The sequence below is a fragment of the Centrocercus urophasianus genome, unplaced genomic scaffold (genome assembly GCF_019232065.1).
Source record: "Centrocercus urophasianus isolate 14NV4802_14NV808 unplaced genomic scaffold, USGS_Curo_1.0 seq_18, whole genome shotgun sequence".
In the NCBI taxonomy this organism is placed as follows: domain Eukaryota; kingdom Metazoa; phylum Chordata; class Aves; order Galliformes; family Phasianidae; genus Centrocercus; species Centrocercus urophasianus.
The window spans coordinates 12,329,285-12,345,287 of NW_024884733.1; the positions used below are offsets into that span (position 1 = coordinate 12,329,285).

At 37.6% G+C, this 16,003-nt stretch overlaps 1 protein-coding gene across 2 annotated transcripts in view; it reads left to right on the top strand.

Annotated features, from left to right (window-relative positions):
• The window catches only part of DPYD (dihydropyrimidine dehydrogenase), a 317,433-nt gene that overhangs the window by 249,664 nt on the left and 51,766 nt on the right, over positions 1 to 16,003 (top strand). For both annotated transcript variants that reach the window (XM_042818948.1, XM_042818949.1), the window contains one exon: positions 4,868 to 5,010. In XM_042818948.1, coding sequence (XP_042674882.1) covers positions 4,868 to 5,010 — 143 coding nt within the window. The remainder of the gene's footprint in view (positions 1 to 4,867; positions 5,011 to 16,003) is intronic.

The following is a 16,003-nucleotide window of genomic DNA, read 5'->3' on the forward strand; positions in this document are numbered from 1 at the left end:
TTAAATTTGATATTAAATTTGTAAAACAGAACTGTAGTATAACATAATTCAAATTAAAAATAAATTTCACTTTGCAATGTGCAGAATGGGGAGAATTATGATCCAAATTAATGTTTATTCCATTTAGTAACCATAGATAACAATGTTTGCTTTCACCAAAGCGTGTCAAAGGTGTGAGTGTCCTTTTCCAGTAAATCTGTCCATCTTGTAGATACAGAGTTTGATAAAGACAATTCAGACTGTTTCAAAATTCAGACACCATGTTATTAGTCTGAACTAACTCACCTCAATTCTGTTGGTTGTGGATCACTTTTAACTAAACTATTTAGAGCTGTTGCAGTTATCCTTGGACTTTAGACTCCAAATTGGTGCAGAATACTGCAAGTGACAATATACAGCCCAGTGTTCAAGATTCCTGAGAATGTTTTTTCCCCGTGGGTGAATCAGTGGGGTCAAGAAGTTCTAAATTTTCTCAGAACTTCCAAAGTTACAGTGTTGTTTGAAGCTAACATTGGGTTTCTCTCTGAAGAAGGTATTAAGTTTGGCTCTCAAGCCTCAATTGAGTGAACGTTTTTGGTGCTTAGCAGAACTGAGTTCTACAGAGGTTCCAAGGAATTATAAAGTCTTACTAAAACATGTCTTCTGGCATTGTTAAAGTGTTTTTTTACTTCCCATGGAAAATTAAATGATCAAACAAATAAGCAGGTAGAATATCTCTCGTCAGTTTACCATCAGCTTGTGTCCTTACGACAAAAGTAGCGCTGCCTACCTGTGTTGAACTTGTCAAGGTTTTTGACTGGTATACGTTGTGCTTCTACTTTGCAGTCTGTTCTGCCTCTTGAATTTCCTTTATCTCAGTCCCTGATAGTAATGAAAAATCTGATCTTTTATTCAAACAAACAAAAAAAGAAGAACAGAAGGGAACAAACAAAACCCTACTTTGTTCTACAGCTAGAAAATGGATCATGGACTTTTGCATTATACAGTTTTTCATTGCTGAAGTCTTTATGTAACAGTATTTGTTCTAAATGAGAGACTGGAAAGAGTAGTGTTCGACATAAAATAGCGTGGCATCTCCACCACATAATTTTGTCTTCTTTTTTCAATCTCATCCCTTGTTTTAGGTTTGGATAAATTGACTTTGTTTATTAAATCTCATTATTTTATAGCAGGGCAAATGATAAACATATGTAGTGTCTAGTAGCATCTGTAAAACTGCTATCAAGACAGTACCATACCAGCAGTTTTCTTGCTACGGGTGCTTAACTATTGAAATTACAGGTCTCAGCATGTCAAAGTATGTGGTGAACACTTATTTTTTAGTATATAAAGTCTGTTTCAAATGGATTTATTTGGATCTCAGCTTCTAAAATACCACTGGATTTATCAGATAACTTTCTGTAAATTCCAGCCAGTACTTACAACTCCTTTAAAATTTGGCATTAAATCTCCTTTATTTCACTTTTAAAAACTCCTTCTCTACAAATCTCTGTAATTAAATTTATCACCTTTCTATGATATTCTCATGAAAATGCAGGAAAATAGAAACTCTAGGTCAAATTCATTACCTATTTTATTTCTTTTTGTTTCTTTCTTGATAGCTTGGCTCCACTACATTTTTTTATTCTTTCTGTAATCTGAAGGTTTTCTCACCATTTCACTAGGCAGTCCATCTACTATTGCAAGTAAACCACATTGTATTTCAGAACAGTGCTTTTTATTACAGAAAGGAAGCTCCTGAACTGTTGATGAAGATGAACATCTAGGAGAATGGTTTTGTGTTCTGTTGTATTCTGTAGACTCAAATGCTAAGGAAAAAAAATGCTGAGATGAATGCTGAACCTCAGTCAACCCTTTAATTGTCAGTAGGGCCACTTATTTGCACTCATCAGAAGCACTCCTGAAATGTTTTTAAATTCATTTAGTTGAATTAGAGGTGAATGGAATACTTTTGTGATTGTACCAATTTTTCACCGGCTTACTAATTACCAAATGTAAGTAATAACTTATGTTTTGGATATCAAGTGCAGGTAGTTCTAAAAAGTATGCGTTCCTTAAGAAGTTCTAAGTTTCTTTGCCACATCTACTAGGCTTCATCAAATCATGTAATTGCTTTCGTTAGGCTGACTGGAGGCCTTTCTGATTATCTATTGTGCTGAAAATGTAAATAAACTGTCATTTGTTCCTTTTTCTTCACTGACCATGGTACAGAGAACTTCATCTAAGTGGAAAGGTGGCTAATTTAATCAGACTGAGAAAAGGAACAATTATATCCTGTAAATGTTTTCTTGTGGAACTCTTTTCTGTGGGATATAATTTAGGTCAAGGATCTGTCAGACTTAAAAACTGATAGAATGCAAACTCTTAGAGTTACATTGCAGATAAAAGAATATAAACCTTCATGACTCAATTCATATGTCAGTTTTTAGCTCATGCAGATTGGGAAGAAATTTCCCTATAGACACATAATTTCCAAGTTTCTAGTTTCTGCGTTCATTCACCCTTGTGAAAAATAACTACCACATCACAGTGAGACACTGGAGTAGCTGTGTCAGTGCCTGAAAGCAATATAGCAAGTCTGATACTTATCTGTAGGCTCAATTTCAAACATGTATATATGTATATATATATTCAAACAAAATTTTACAAGCTGGTGTTTTTCATTGAGATTATTTCAATACTCTTGGCTGTGTAGTGTATGTCTTAGCATGTATGGCCTCTGAAAGACTTTACAAGTAAATTCATCAGAAGTACCATCCAGGTTACTTTTTTTTTTTTTTTTTTTTTTTTTTTTTGTCTCAGGTCTTTCTTTAGGACTGGTCCATCAATTCTGTTGTAATATTTGCTGTTTGGGTACTAGCATTCATCCTTTTTCAGAGAATCGTTCTGTTCCTTTTTGAAACTCATAACAATTGATCTAGCTCAAATGATGACAAATAGTCATTATCATCCAGAACAAAGTTCCTGTTTAGCTCCAGCTCCTTTCTGTTATCCTTTCTGTTATATACTTAGATTCCTTATTTTTTTGATGAGATTTGTAATTTTTATGAACTAGGCTTTAGTATCCCATCAAAACTAAAGGATAGTTCATGTTGGATTAGGCTGCCCATTGAAGAAAATTGCAGTTTATAAGCTGAAAACATCATATCCCTTTGTAGCTTCTGTTAAAACAGCAAGAACTATCTGTGTAAATTCTGTGAGTAGTCCTGGTCACTGGCATGGGCACTGGAGTATATCACGTGAGTCCTGATAGAAGGTTGGCAGTTGAGAACAATGTCTGTCCTAAGCCAGAAGATACCATTGTTTAAGAAGGCAATTTGTTATTGAATCCAGGTCAGCTGTTGATAGAGACTGCTTAGCTGAGCTTTTGAATGTGAATGTGCATAATACCGATAGGCCAGGATCACCTGTTCATTCAACGTTGTCTGCTAGAGTTGTAGTGAGGGACAGTGGTATGTTGTAAAAGGCAATGTGAACTGAACGCAGAGTGTTTTTAATAGTTAAGACAAACCAAATTTCCATTTTTTTGCTATGCAGAAATATCTTGACAAGTCATCTCCTTTACTAAATGGCTGGCAAACTGTGGTCCTTCTGCTTCACAAGAGGTAGAGAAATGATATCAGCACAGATCAGCTGGGTTCAAGAAGAAAGTTTTGTCTGAAAAAACTAGGACATTTGTCAGGCATTTAAGCAGAGTTGTGATGCATCGTCTTACATTTGTTCTTTTCCTGCACTTCTTAATTGTGGTTACTTCTTCCACTTGCTTTGTTCATTGCATTGGTTTTCTTTTTTTCTTACCCTTTGGTTATTTGCCCTTCTAGAAGGTTAAATCTTTAAAGGTTATAACAATGCCCATGAAAAGTATTCAGAAGTATTTTACATCGCAGCGTTTCCCCAAGTTACCTGACACAGTATATTTCCATTTCCTTGTGTAGGTTGACAGCCAGACAGTTCCTCTGGGAATAATGTATCCCTCCCTTAAACTACGGTGTTGTTTTCCAATGATAACATAAAATAATCCTAAAAATTCTCTATACATAATGTAGAATTTTTAAGAATGCGGGAATTTTTCAGAGAAATCCCAAATAGCCTAAAAATAAATTGCTAAATGTATCAACTGGCTATGTCATATATCAATTAAAAAGCAGCATTTATATGAGTATTTAAAATAGTTGCATACCATCAATAGGCTGTAGCCAAATTGTGACTTTAATCATAATTCCTCTAAATGTGGCAGGGAGTTGTCTGACTCAGCCTCTATATAGCATTTGAAAAATGTAAGCTGTGGTCTTGGAGATTCAACCATAAATGAATTTACTCTTTTGAGCTTCTGACTGTCATGTTAATAGTTTAAGGGGCCTTACTTAAAGGATTATCCGAATCTACAAACATTCAAAGGGAAAACATATTAAATGACAGATGAAGTGTCAAGTGCAGTGAAATGGTGCTTTTAAACAATTTTTAGTCAGGCATAAAGAAATGGGATGCTTCCTCTTACTTGTACAACGTATGTGCTCAAAAAAACCCAACCTGATTCTTTGTGTAAAAGCATAGATCTATTTTGTCTACAGTGTATGGTAAAATATTGTTTTCTGTCTCAGATATTGCTAAGCTTTGTTTTGAGCAACAGCTAAAATACTGTGCAGCTTTGCAATGTTTTCCAAATCTTTTTGCAATTTGGTTTATTTCACCCAAGTTCGTAATGTCTTTCAAGCACTGATACCACTTGAAACCCAGTTCATATCATTTTATAATTAATATGACCTCTGCATCTCATAATTAAATGTAATTTCCTGATTTTTCTACCATGAGGGAGCGTAAAGAGGGTGTTCTGATGCTGCTAATACAATGTTCTGTTTTTCTATAGGAAATGCTATTAGGCCCATCGCGCTCCGTGCAGTGTCTGCTATAGCCCGTGCTCTTCCAGGATTTCCCATCTTAGCAACTGGAGGCATTGACTCTGCTGAAAGTGGGCTCCAGTTTCTGCACAGTGGAGCTTCAGTTTTACAGGTATATTTATTTCTTTAATACATTAAAATTAAAATAACTTTAATTAAGGCTATAATGTATCTTCCTTTCAAATATTATCATAGTGGCCTTTTTTCAACAGTTGAAAGCAGTTTTCAAGTTTTAGACATGTTTCTTGCTAAAAGACGTTCATTTTAAGTTGGAGTTTCCAAAAGAAGACTTTGGATGCTACAATAGCAATCTGGGAAAAGGCTGTCCATGAGTATGTCATCACTTTTTTCTGTAATCTGTAGGATTTAAATTTCAAACATCTCTCCCTTTCCATACAAGCAAGGCCTACACAGTGTTAAGCTTGAGCTGTTCAATCATCCTTTATTCTTGTTTTTTGTCTTTTGCAAAGAGCCTTTTCAAGGAGAGAAGTATATCAAAAAACATTACTTGAGTCTCACTGGGAGTCAATTTAAAGTAACTTTTCTTAATCTGGGAATCTGTGCCTCTTAAGCATGCTTATTGTAAGAGAAGGTGCAGAGCTGCACCTCCTGCATATGGGGTTGTTATTGTAGGCCATAGTATTGAGTAAGGTTTTGGATTGTACACAGTGGTTGAAGCTGTTTACTTTGCCTGATGGGTTATTGTGAAGCCCTGAACAAACTGGCTGGGTTAGGTAGTCCCTGTTGTGAAAAGGAATCTTGTTTGTTAATGTGGATACCAGAAAATTGGCTGGAAATCAGCCCTTATCTGCTCTAATAGGTATGTCAGGGCAGCACTGCAGCATATGTTAGACAGATCGATAAGGAACGCATGGTAGTTAAGTTAGATAGTTCCATTATATAACACTATATTCTGGTAGGTACTTGTATAACCAAGATGTTTATAATTTTGTATAATCAAGATGTTACAATCGCAATACAATCAATGAGAGTAAGGCAAAGCAGACAACGATCACAAAAGAGAATAAGTGGAAGAGCTTACCCTTGGGTTGAGCTCACCAGAAGATACCAAAGAGGGGATCTCCAGAAGAGATCCTTCCCCTCTGGTAGCCAGCTCTTAAAAAGGTCCAGGAGGGGTGGAGCCTGGCTCCACCCCCTTCCGGCAGCACAGGTGAATTGCCTTCACCTGTGCTCCTCTGGCTGACTCAAGGCTCACCTCAGGTGATTAATCAGAGGTTCAGGCCGTGACTCAGCAGTTCCCATACAGTACTTGTCCCCCTCTATGTGGAGTTCCCATCAAAGTCAACAGCAGCTGTAGATACTGGCTTTGTGTCACGCCATGGGATGACTGGAGTGGTTTCATTCTCACAATTCACTGCAACATTAAGAATTAGATTCAGTGTTAGATTCAGTTTATGCACAGCTATGGTGACAACTGACAGTAGTCACATGTTCACTATATCAATTAAAAATAATTAAAAATTCTAGGGCAATTTGGTATTTTGGTTTGTTTGTTTTTTTAATATGCTTGAAGTTAGTATTTTGGGGAGCTGAAGTGGAAGACAACTGGTATTCTATAGATTTGTTACATTTTTTTTAGCTTTGTTAATACTATTTCCTATCTTTTAAGTTTCTTTGAGAATGCTTCAAACTTCTTTTCTCATGAACAAACACAAGACCTACCTTTTTTACACAATGTTCTGAGAGCTTCAATTTAAGTGCTAAGTAATGGTACAAATTACAGAGCAGCATTTGTCAACAAAGAAGTAGGATTGGCAAGGGAATGTTTTTAGTGCTATGTATTTCATTTATTATTGCTAATAATGCTCCAGTTTTGATGACTTTGTCAATTACAATGTTACATGATCTCAACTACACATAACAGAATGATTTTCTGTTCTACTTCTACTACATCTGTTTCTGGCTGACTAAAAATGAAGTTTTAAAATGTCATTTATGTATGTTTCCTTTATATAGACTGTGTAGCTGTTTCTTTTCTTGTTTTGTTTTTCTTTTTTTTTTGTTTTCTTCTACTGTGCCCCATTGGTAATGAGACAATGGTAAAGATAATTTTCTTTTATGATAAGATTACCAGTTGCCCTTGAAAGTCTCCAGGGATGGGGCATCAACCACAACACTAGATAACCTGTTTCAGAGCCTCACCCACCCTCACTGTAAAAGACTTTTTCCTTATATCTAACCTAAATCTACTGTCCCTGAGCTTGAAGCCTTTTCCCCTCATTCTATCGCTACAGACCCTGCTAAAGAGTTTGTCCCCTTCTTTCCTTTAGCCTCCCTTTAGATGCACTATTATTATTTTCTTTTAACTAATAGTTACGTTCTCTGGAACTAGCTTCCAGAAATGGATCTATATGGTATTCTATGCTTCAGAGAATAATTTCTTTTTCCAAATGGCCTTTCCCAGAGATGATGAAAAAACTCTCACTATATTCAGACTTCACCAGTCTAATCAGCTCTAGAACTGATTTAAAACTCCTCTAGATCAAATCCATCCTCAGTTTGAGTGGCTTATTTTTGTTTCTCTGAAGTAAGGCAGTCATTTGAACTTATCTGAAATAAATGAATTGTAAAAGTGCTGCGTATGTAAGGGTCTGAACTAGTTCAATTACATTTATTTAAAAATTTGTCTTTAGAAAACGTCATGCTAGATTGTGAGTATGCCATAAATTTCTCTCATCTAAGGAAAGGCAAATGGAAAAGTGAGGGAAACAGGTAATTTGTATAGACATTTATACAAGGAATACACTTCTCTGGGGCTAGACTGAGACATCCATTTGCTGCACAGGCAAGATACTTTGTGATAAACAGAAGAAGGCAACCTCATCTTCACAAGTTATCTTTGGAACAAGTTATCTCTGACGTCAGGGTCATACAAATAGCTGCCTAACATACTTCTCCTTGAATCCCATTTTTTCTCTTAAAACGTCCTTGGTACCAAATGCCTCGGTTCTTTTGTCTTGAACAGTGAAAACTCCTGTTGCTTTGACAGGTCACTTTTGCTTTCTCAGCAAAAGTGATAGACTGCTCCAGAGGCAGAAAGCAAACAGCCAAGGCTTTGGCAGTGTGGACATGCATTCTGCACTCAGCTGTGCCAAATGAGAGCAATCTTCTCACCTGCTCCCAGCTAAAAACCTGAACCTGCCCACTGGCCCTGCTACCACCACCTTGTTACAAAGAACAGTGTGTGGATGTGCCCTTGTTAGCTATGTTTTAATGGGATGCAAATTGTCAGTTCATCCAGCATTTAAACACATTATGTCTGATATAATTAGGCAGCACAGACTGCAGTGATCCATCTGCAGAGGACAGCTAGAGAGCCCAGGATGGCGGTGCTTCTGTGGCCATTGACTTCTCTTTGTTTTGCCTGGACAAGAGTCCAGTGTCTTCTCTGCCATGAGAGGATGATGTTCAGAAGCAAGGAAAATACAAAGGCTTTGTGTGAGTTAATTGCCATGTGGTCTCTCTTAGAGAAGAAGCTTATGAATAATAAATGTAGCCCCATTAAAACCAAGATCAGGTTTGCCTCTGCAGCTATTTCACCTGTGATCAGTTCTCCATTGTTTGGTTTTTTTTTTCCAATTGCTTTTCTTTTAAAATGTGGGGATTTATTTTCTGTTAACAAAATGGAAATTCTTAATTTTCCATTTACAAAATTTTAGTACACAGGAATGCAAGTAAGGAGTCAGGTGATGAACCCGTATTTTGATGCATGCTCTAACAGCCTCAAATGGAATTGATCAGGTATGTTAGGGAATGGTTCTGGGAAAGAACGTCAGCATTCACTGTGCATTCTGTCTCCAGCCTTAGAAAACAGGGAGCAGCATTTTAGGCTACTACTGACAAAATGTTTGTATGTGAGGAAGTTTTGCATCGGCTTTCTAAAACACACTGGATCACTGTAGCCAGTTGTAGCTGAAATTAAAATTTTATACAGCAATTTATCTGTATTATTCCATATTATGATATAGTGAGGGAAAAAAAGCAACAGTCTTTTAACATTTTTCAGTAAAATGCTGAAATGTTTTTGTGATTTTTTTAGCTGATTCCTTAGGATGGTAGTTCTTTGTAAGGCACCCAAACCCCAACGCCTTTTAAGTATGTGCTTGGAATAAAAAAATAACTCTGTCGTGCACTCCTTTATCCAATCCTGCATTCCTCATATACACAAAGCTCCAGAGCTCCAGAGATGTCTAGCTGCAACTTTTTGATGTACAGTTCATTACTATAGGCTTCCAGTGGGGCTGAAATATGTGCTTTTTCTATAAGTGAGCTTTTTTTTAAAGCCACAATTAATCAAAATAAGATGTATATTGAATTTTTTGCATCTTTTGCGTCATGTATGTGATTTAGCATGACACATTGATGGTTTGTCAGATTTTTACAAGGCTTTGAAGCAGACTTGCATTTTTCAAAGTCATCTTGCTGTAGGAAATTAAAAATAGAGACAATTATAGAAAATTCCACTGGAAAGAGAAAATGCATTATGGAAAAAGCAATAAAAGCATAAAAATATTAAAGTAAAAATCACTTCACAGTAGCCTGTATGATTCAATTGTAGATCAATATTGTGTAGTTAATGCATTAGCAGTAGAGCATTAATTTGCAATTACCGCAGGTGATCTGATCCTCTGTGTTCTGTCCATTGACATAAATGACCTTTTGTTGAAAGAGATTCTGTAGTCATTATTTCTAGCAGCTGTAACAAAAAAAAAAAGAAGGTAGAACAAAGGGGTACTTTCTGAAGTATACATTTTTCATGGCAGAGTCTTTTAACATTATATTCTGGTATGGAACACGTTCGCTAATCTCAAATTTTAGTCATTAACTTGAAAAGAATATGTGTTTCTTTTCAAGCATATTTCTGTTCTTTTAAAATGGACAACATACCTGTCCCCAGTTTTTCCACCACACAGCCAAGACTGAAAATCCACCCATTTATTGCCTTCTTCTATGGTCCCACCTGGCAGAGAGCAGCCATCAGTGTCACCCCAAGACCTGCCCATGGCATCCAGCTGGAACAGGGCTGGGTGAAGGCACTGCAGCAGTGCAGCAAGGCAGTGTGTACTGCTGCACCCTCCTTGCACCAGGACCTTCTGTCACGGGCAAGGAGTGCTGTGGGAGTGCCTGTACCCTGGGGCAGCTGTGTGAGGCTGGCTCTGTCCGTGCCCTCCTCTCCATGCTAGCTCTGCATGGCATCTCAGGGGTCAGACCAAGATCAAAACCCCTTCTGGAAATATTTTCCAGATGGGAAACCACCATTTTTTGCTTCTGCAAGATAAAATCTGCCCCCAGTGTGGAACACAGTTGTTTCTATGAGACTGCTTGTATTTTTTGTAACATTTTCAAGGAGATTTCTTGTTGGTACCTCTGTGGAGCCAGAGTCTCAAGGGATTTGGGACAGTTAGATCATTATTTTTTCTTCAGCAGGCATTTTACTGAAGTTTTTAGCTGGGAGATTTTATAACAGAGGGATGGCCCCTTGTGCATGAATAAACAAGCTTTCCCATTGCAAAGTAATAGGATATGAACTCCGAGTGAGTGGTCTGATTCTATTTGTACAAATATGAAAACCTGCAAGGAACCCTACCAGGAGATATAAAGTGTCCTGGATGTCAGAAAATACAAGCAAGGCTCTGAAAATATAATCACTAAAATGATATGAAAAAAGTCATAAAGATTATGTCATGTCTTAATATTTAAATGCTATCATTTTCTCATCTCCAAGCGCAAAAATACAAACAAACAAACAAACAAACAAACAAAAAAAACCCACAAAATCTCTGAAGTAAATGTATCCTGTAATGATTTACCATATTTCCCCCCCCTCTTTTTTTTTTTAATTCTTCTTAAGGTCTCTGATGCAATTTTTAAATGTTTTTATAGGCTACAGAACTGTGAAACAGAGAGCCAGTTCTCTGTGCACTTAATTAGTGGTTTTTTAAGCGCATCTTGGTGTCTGCTCAAGTCAGTGAAGGCATTGATATTGAGATAAGTGCGGACTAGCTGAGGCCAAAAATATCTTATCCAGGAATGAATTACTGCTTATGCCCTTTAGTGGTATGGGGAGTAAGAGGTCATAATAACAGGGCTGATGGAGCAGGGCAGTGATAGAACAGGCCCACTGTTTTGGAGTTCCAATTTCTACCTTGAAAACTATTTCATCTTGTGTTGAATACCAGTGACTTTGAATGCAGAAGAAGAGCTCAGTGATTCCCTGTGTCTAATCTCAGCTCTGTGTGGGGAATGTGAAGTCAGGTTGCAGGCAAGTCTCGAGCACAGGGTGCAGTCTCTATGGCTGGGCTTCTCCTGCTCACCCCACTCAGTCCCTGCCACCCATACACTGCATTGGGGAACAGAGGTTTTTCGTTATGTTGGCAGGGAGGTTTGTCTCAGAGAGCTCTGCTCATGGTGACAGAGAACAGGTGTGCTTCAGCATCAGTTGGCAGCACACACCTGATGCACACTGTGACTCGGGGTAGAAGAACAAAACCTGTACAAAGCTGTTCACCAACGAATAGGTTGCTGGATGCAGGTCGCCAGAACTGTACAACTGAGAGTCAGACAGATTCAAAAAATAGCTCTTTATTTTTTATATATTTTTAATATTTTTTATAGACCAATAATTTTAAGGAAGCAAAATACCACTTAAGGCAAACACACCTTTCACATGTAAGTCTTTTGATTTAGATAAGAATATCCTCAGGTAGAAGCAGAGATTTAAAAACTGCTAAAGCCTATGTTCCCAAAGAAGCTCAGTGTGTTTGTACATCCTTTTGAGTATCCTCAGACACATTTGAACTTTGCAGCCATTTTATTTGAAATTTGGCAGAAGATAGAAATTATTTTACAATAACAAGTTTTGGAAAAATGAAAAAGTCACTCAGTGGAGAGTTTGTACCTGCATTCCTTCACTGTAAGAACGATCATGCTATAGGCTCACCTCCATTAGACCTCTGAGAATCCACATGGGACAGCACTGCCAGGGCTGTGTCAGCCACAGGAAAGCCTTTAATTGGCAGTCACACCTTATTAGACGTCAGAGAACCCAACCAGGAGACACAGACCTGCTGGAAGCCAGGTATCATTAGCTCTGCTGCTCACAGAGCCGCATGCTTAAAAAAGTCTTCAATGGCTGTGGCACTGAATGGAGTGGCCCTTCTTTGCAGAGCTGAAATTTGCAGTACATGGAGAAACAAAAGAGGGAACAAAGTGCTGTTTGAACATGTCGAAATAAAATCAAAAGAAAAAGGAATGTGAAAGAGAGAGAAGTTGGGACAGAGATACATACAGTGATCCTTCTAATAAACATTTCGTTATTTTCTGCTTTTTTCTCTGCTCACTGCTAATTAGAGAAACTCAACCTGTTCTCAACTGTCTGTCTTCTTTTGTTAATAAAAAAAAGTCATTAGAGGACTGCCACACTTGCTCTGTTAAATATACTTGAAATGGAAATTGCTAATTGCTGGTGAGAATTCCTTTCAGTGGAAATCTCAATTTCTCAGACAAAAAATTCTAGAAAGTTCCTTGATCATGGATAAAAATATAAGGTTGTAACAGGTTTTCATTATTGATGTTTACTTTTATTTTTTTTGCCACTTTTAATGATAAAGTTCAGTATTCAAATCATCATATCATAAAGTTCTGGACTGAACTCTAAGCTAACAGCGCCTTTTATTTTGTGCAGTTTTGCAGTAGTTTTTACATTTTGTTTGGAGCTGTTTAAGGGATTTTTCTATTAGCTTTCCTTTTTTTCTACTCATTTTGCCAGCTAGTAAATGAGGTCTGCATAGATAGGATTGTTATTTCATAAATTTGTAAGAATGAATTCAAGCTCATTCCATAACAATTGCCATTTTTCATTCTTATAATGGATTCTCATGCAAAGTAGGTTTAACTATCACTGAATGGTAATAATTATTTAATAAAAATTAGGTCTCAATGGAGTATTAGTTCAAATGCTGTCCTGTGGCAGTTGATCCCAGCCCCTGCAGAGGATCTGTCCCTCACTCTTGCAACTGGGGACACTGAGTTTCCCCTTCCCTTCTCTACCCAGGTGTCCACCCTGGGTCTGGTGGCTTGGTGACTTCAGAGCTGAAGACATGCAAATAATAATTGCTTTAGCAGCGCTGTCTCTACCTCCGTATCCCAAGGATCCACAATACTGTTTCTCTTTTCGATGCTGTTTCTATTTTTAATGTGGATACACACTACTGGTGTGGATTCACACTGCCACTGTCTGAACGAGCACAGACCTGTCCTCTCTGCAGATAAAAGGACATGGTGTGAATTGATGTCAAGTGATTTTGTTTAGAAGTTTACAGAGTAGAAGCAACATGGAGATGACTTTTCAAAAGAAATTTGGCTTTCTAGTTTTGTTGTAGGCAAAGTTACTCTTGGGTTTCAATGTGGAAGTGACTGGAAATCAAACTGAAAATATATCCAACTCATACTGGATATTGAAAATGTAAAGAGAAGGAAAGATAAGCACAGTGGAAAATGCTGAGTTTCTTTTCTTGTTACTGCCATCTCCATTAATTAGAGAATTTCCCGTATTTTCTTTTAAATTACACTTATTGTATTGGCAGAGGGCTTGATTTTCCTGCAAGGGAAAACGCAAAACATTCAGGATTGCAAAGCTGTGCTGTCAGAGATGTTTTTCTGGGAAACATTATCAGCCGTACCAAGAATGGACGCAAGCAAGAAATTTTCCATTTTGTATTGCCACAGCTCTGTTGATCCTGCAGACTGTGGGCTGTGCACCAGCTTGGATTGGTGCAGGGCTGATTGCAGTTTAACAAGACCAGGTGACCATTCCACTGGTTCCCTCAGAGGTAGAAGAGTCTTTTTTTTCTGCCCAGGATGGAGGAAGCAATCTGGGATTGGAAGCCCCAATGCCTTTTGAAGTATTTTTCTTGCTACAATATAAGCCCTCTGACACAGCTTGATCTGTCTGCAGAGATGCCCTTTTATCCACGCGATTTGAATGAAAGAAACAAACAGAGAAACCATTTTTCTGAAGCTGGCAGTACATTTAAGAAAAGGTTTAATTTCCTTCAGTATCTGAGTTATGTCACTGCTTTTCTTGCTGATATTTATTTTTTGGACAGAGATAGGTAAAACAATCCCCAAGGAAATGTGGAAGTGGGTTTTTATCTCAGACACGGAGGACTCAGAGGGTCAGAACTATTTTATTCACATGAATCTCACTCTTCAATGGACACAGCGGCTGCTGCACAAATTCGTACAGGCAAGCTGATAAAGGATGAAAGTAATTTTAACTGAAATAAAATGTGACAGTAGTAGAGAGAAAGACTCACAAGGATGAGGGGTTAATCATTGCAGGACTGAACTGAGGTTCCAAAATGAAAAAATTGCTTTTCTGTTTGATTTGGAGAAGTAGGAAGCTTTCAGAATTCTGGTCACAGGATGACGTCCCTTAGTAGATGGCTCTCATTAGAGTCTGTTAAAAACTTCTTTGAGGAAACTGTTCCTCATTGACAAATTTTATTTAATCAAAATAGATCTGGGTTCAAGTCCCTGCTGAGCCTGATTCACTGTCCTGGGTTGAAAAAATCAGGAGCTCTAACCTGAATCTTCTACGCATTAATGAGCCTCTGCCTTACCGATGTGTTTACCCTCCTGCAGATAAGAGGCCACAGGAAAGATGCACAGGGAGAAGCCGATGACCAAGAAATAGTTATTCTGTCACAGGAAAGTTTCATGATGGAAATGCTTTTCCATTTTAACTGATAATAAGATTTCTAAAAAAGTGTGTTAAAGAAAAAATATTATTTAAGTGAATCAAAATTTTGTTTCAATCGCTTTGCAGCATATTTTAGTTTCGACATTTCATTCCAATTAACTTAGATTGCAAAACAGACATTTTAAAGCTAAATGGGGCTGTTGCATTTCATGTTGTCAAACAGCACATATTGGCAATTCTGAAACTTTTTCCACACATTTTTTCAGGATACAGTTCCTTTCTGAAAAGCGTGTCTACCTAGAGCCACTCTCGCTTCTGACAAACAGGCATTTCCAAAAATGGAAAAGCTTACTGTCTCCAGTCAAGACAGGATGGAGTTTTTGTTGTTTAGCTCACAAAGTAAATAAATAAGTAAATAATCTTAAAAATGTTACTAACTTCTGACTAAATGTGTTATGGGGCTGTCAGGCTTTTGACATCAAACCTCTGGGTCTGAGCAATTTAACTAATATCTGTTTTAGAAATACCTTTTGAGGAACTGGAGGGATATAGGACATTGAAATGTGTTGAGTAAATCTCCATCTATCTGGCACAGCTCCTGATTCTGTGCCAGCAGCTGCAGAACCACTGGGAGGAAGGGAAGATTTCATTTTCCGCAACACAACTTGTAAGAGAGAGGTGAGACCTTTAGGTGTTAACGAACGAAATATGAAGTGATATTCAAAATATATTTAAAGATGGAGAGCCTGTGCATGTGATTGCACTGTTCACACAGGGGAGTTAGTTCATCTGCTTTCAACGCTATCTTTCATTTTATGGATCTAGAGTACAATGATACAATTTGCTGTAGATGGCTGATTATGAGGCTGTCTCCACACTGCTCAGTGCTCAAGGCATGTGGAATCGTATTTGTTTTCTGGGTGAAGATGATCACGATCAGCACTTTTATCAGTGTATTTGCCCACCTACTGCATAAAGATCCACTTTGCTGTTCCAAGTACTGACAGAATGCTCTAGTGAGATAAGGAAATATAACCATTCCTCTAGGGATGGTTGACAGGAGAAAAAAAAAATAGCCAAAATACTATTATCACAGGGAGCCTTCTGAAAATTCTTCATTTCTTCTGCATTTTTCTTCTCAAATATTTGGGATACAGAACTGTATAACTCAGAATCCTTTGATAAGTACCAGTTTCCCACTTCTAAATGTCCAGTTTAGTAGGTATTTAGATGAAATATGCATTAATTGTCATAGAAGACTTAGGGGAGGAAGGGTACTTTGGAGCAGGCTATGAATTAATGCATCGAATAACATGCCTAATAGCTCCCTTACAGTGCTTTTATCTCCTGCTATACCAGTGAATTCTAGCCTTCTTCTCTG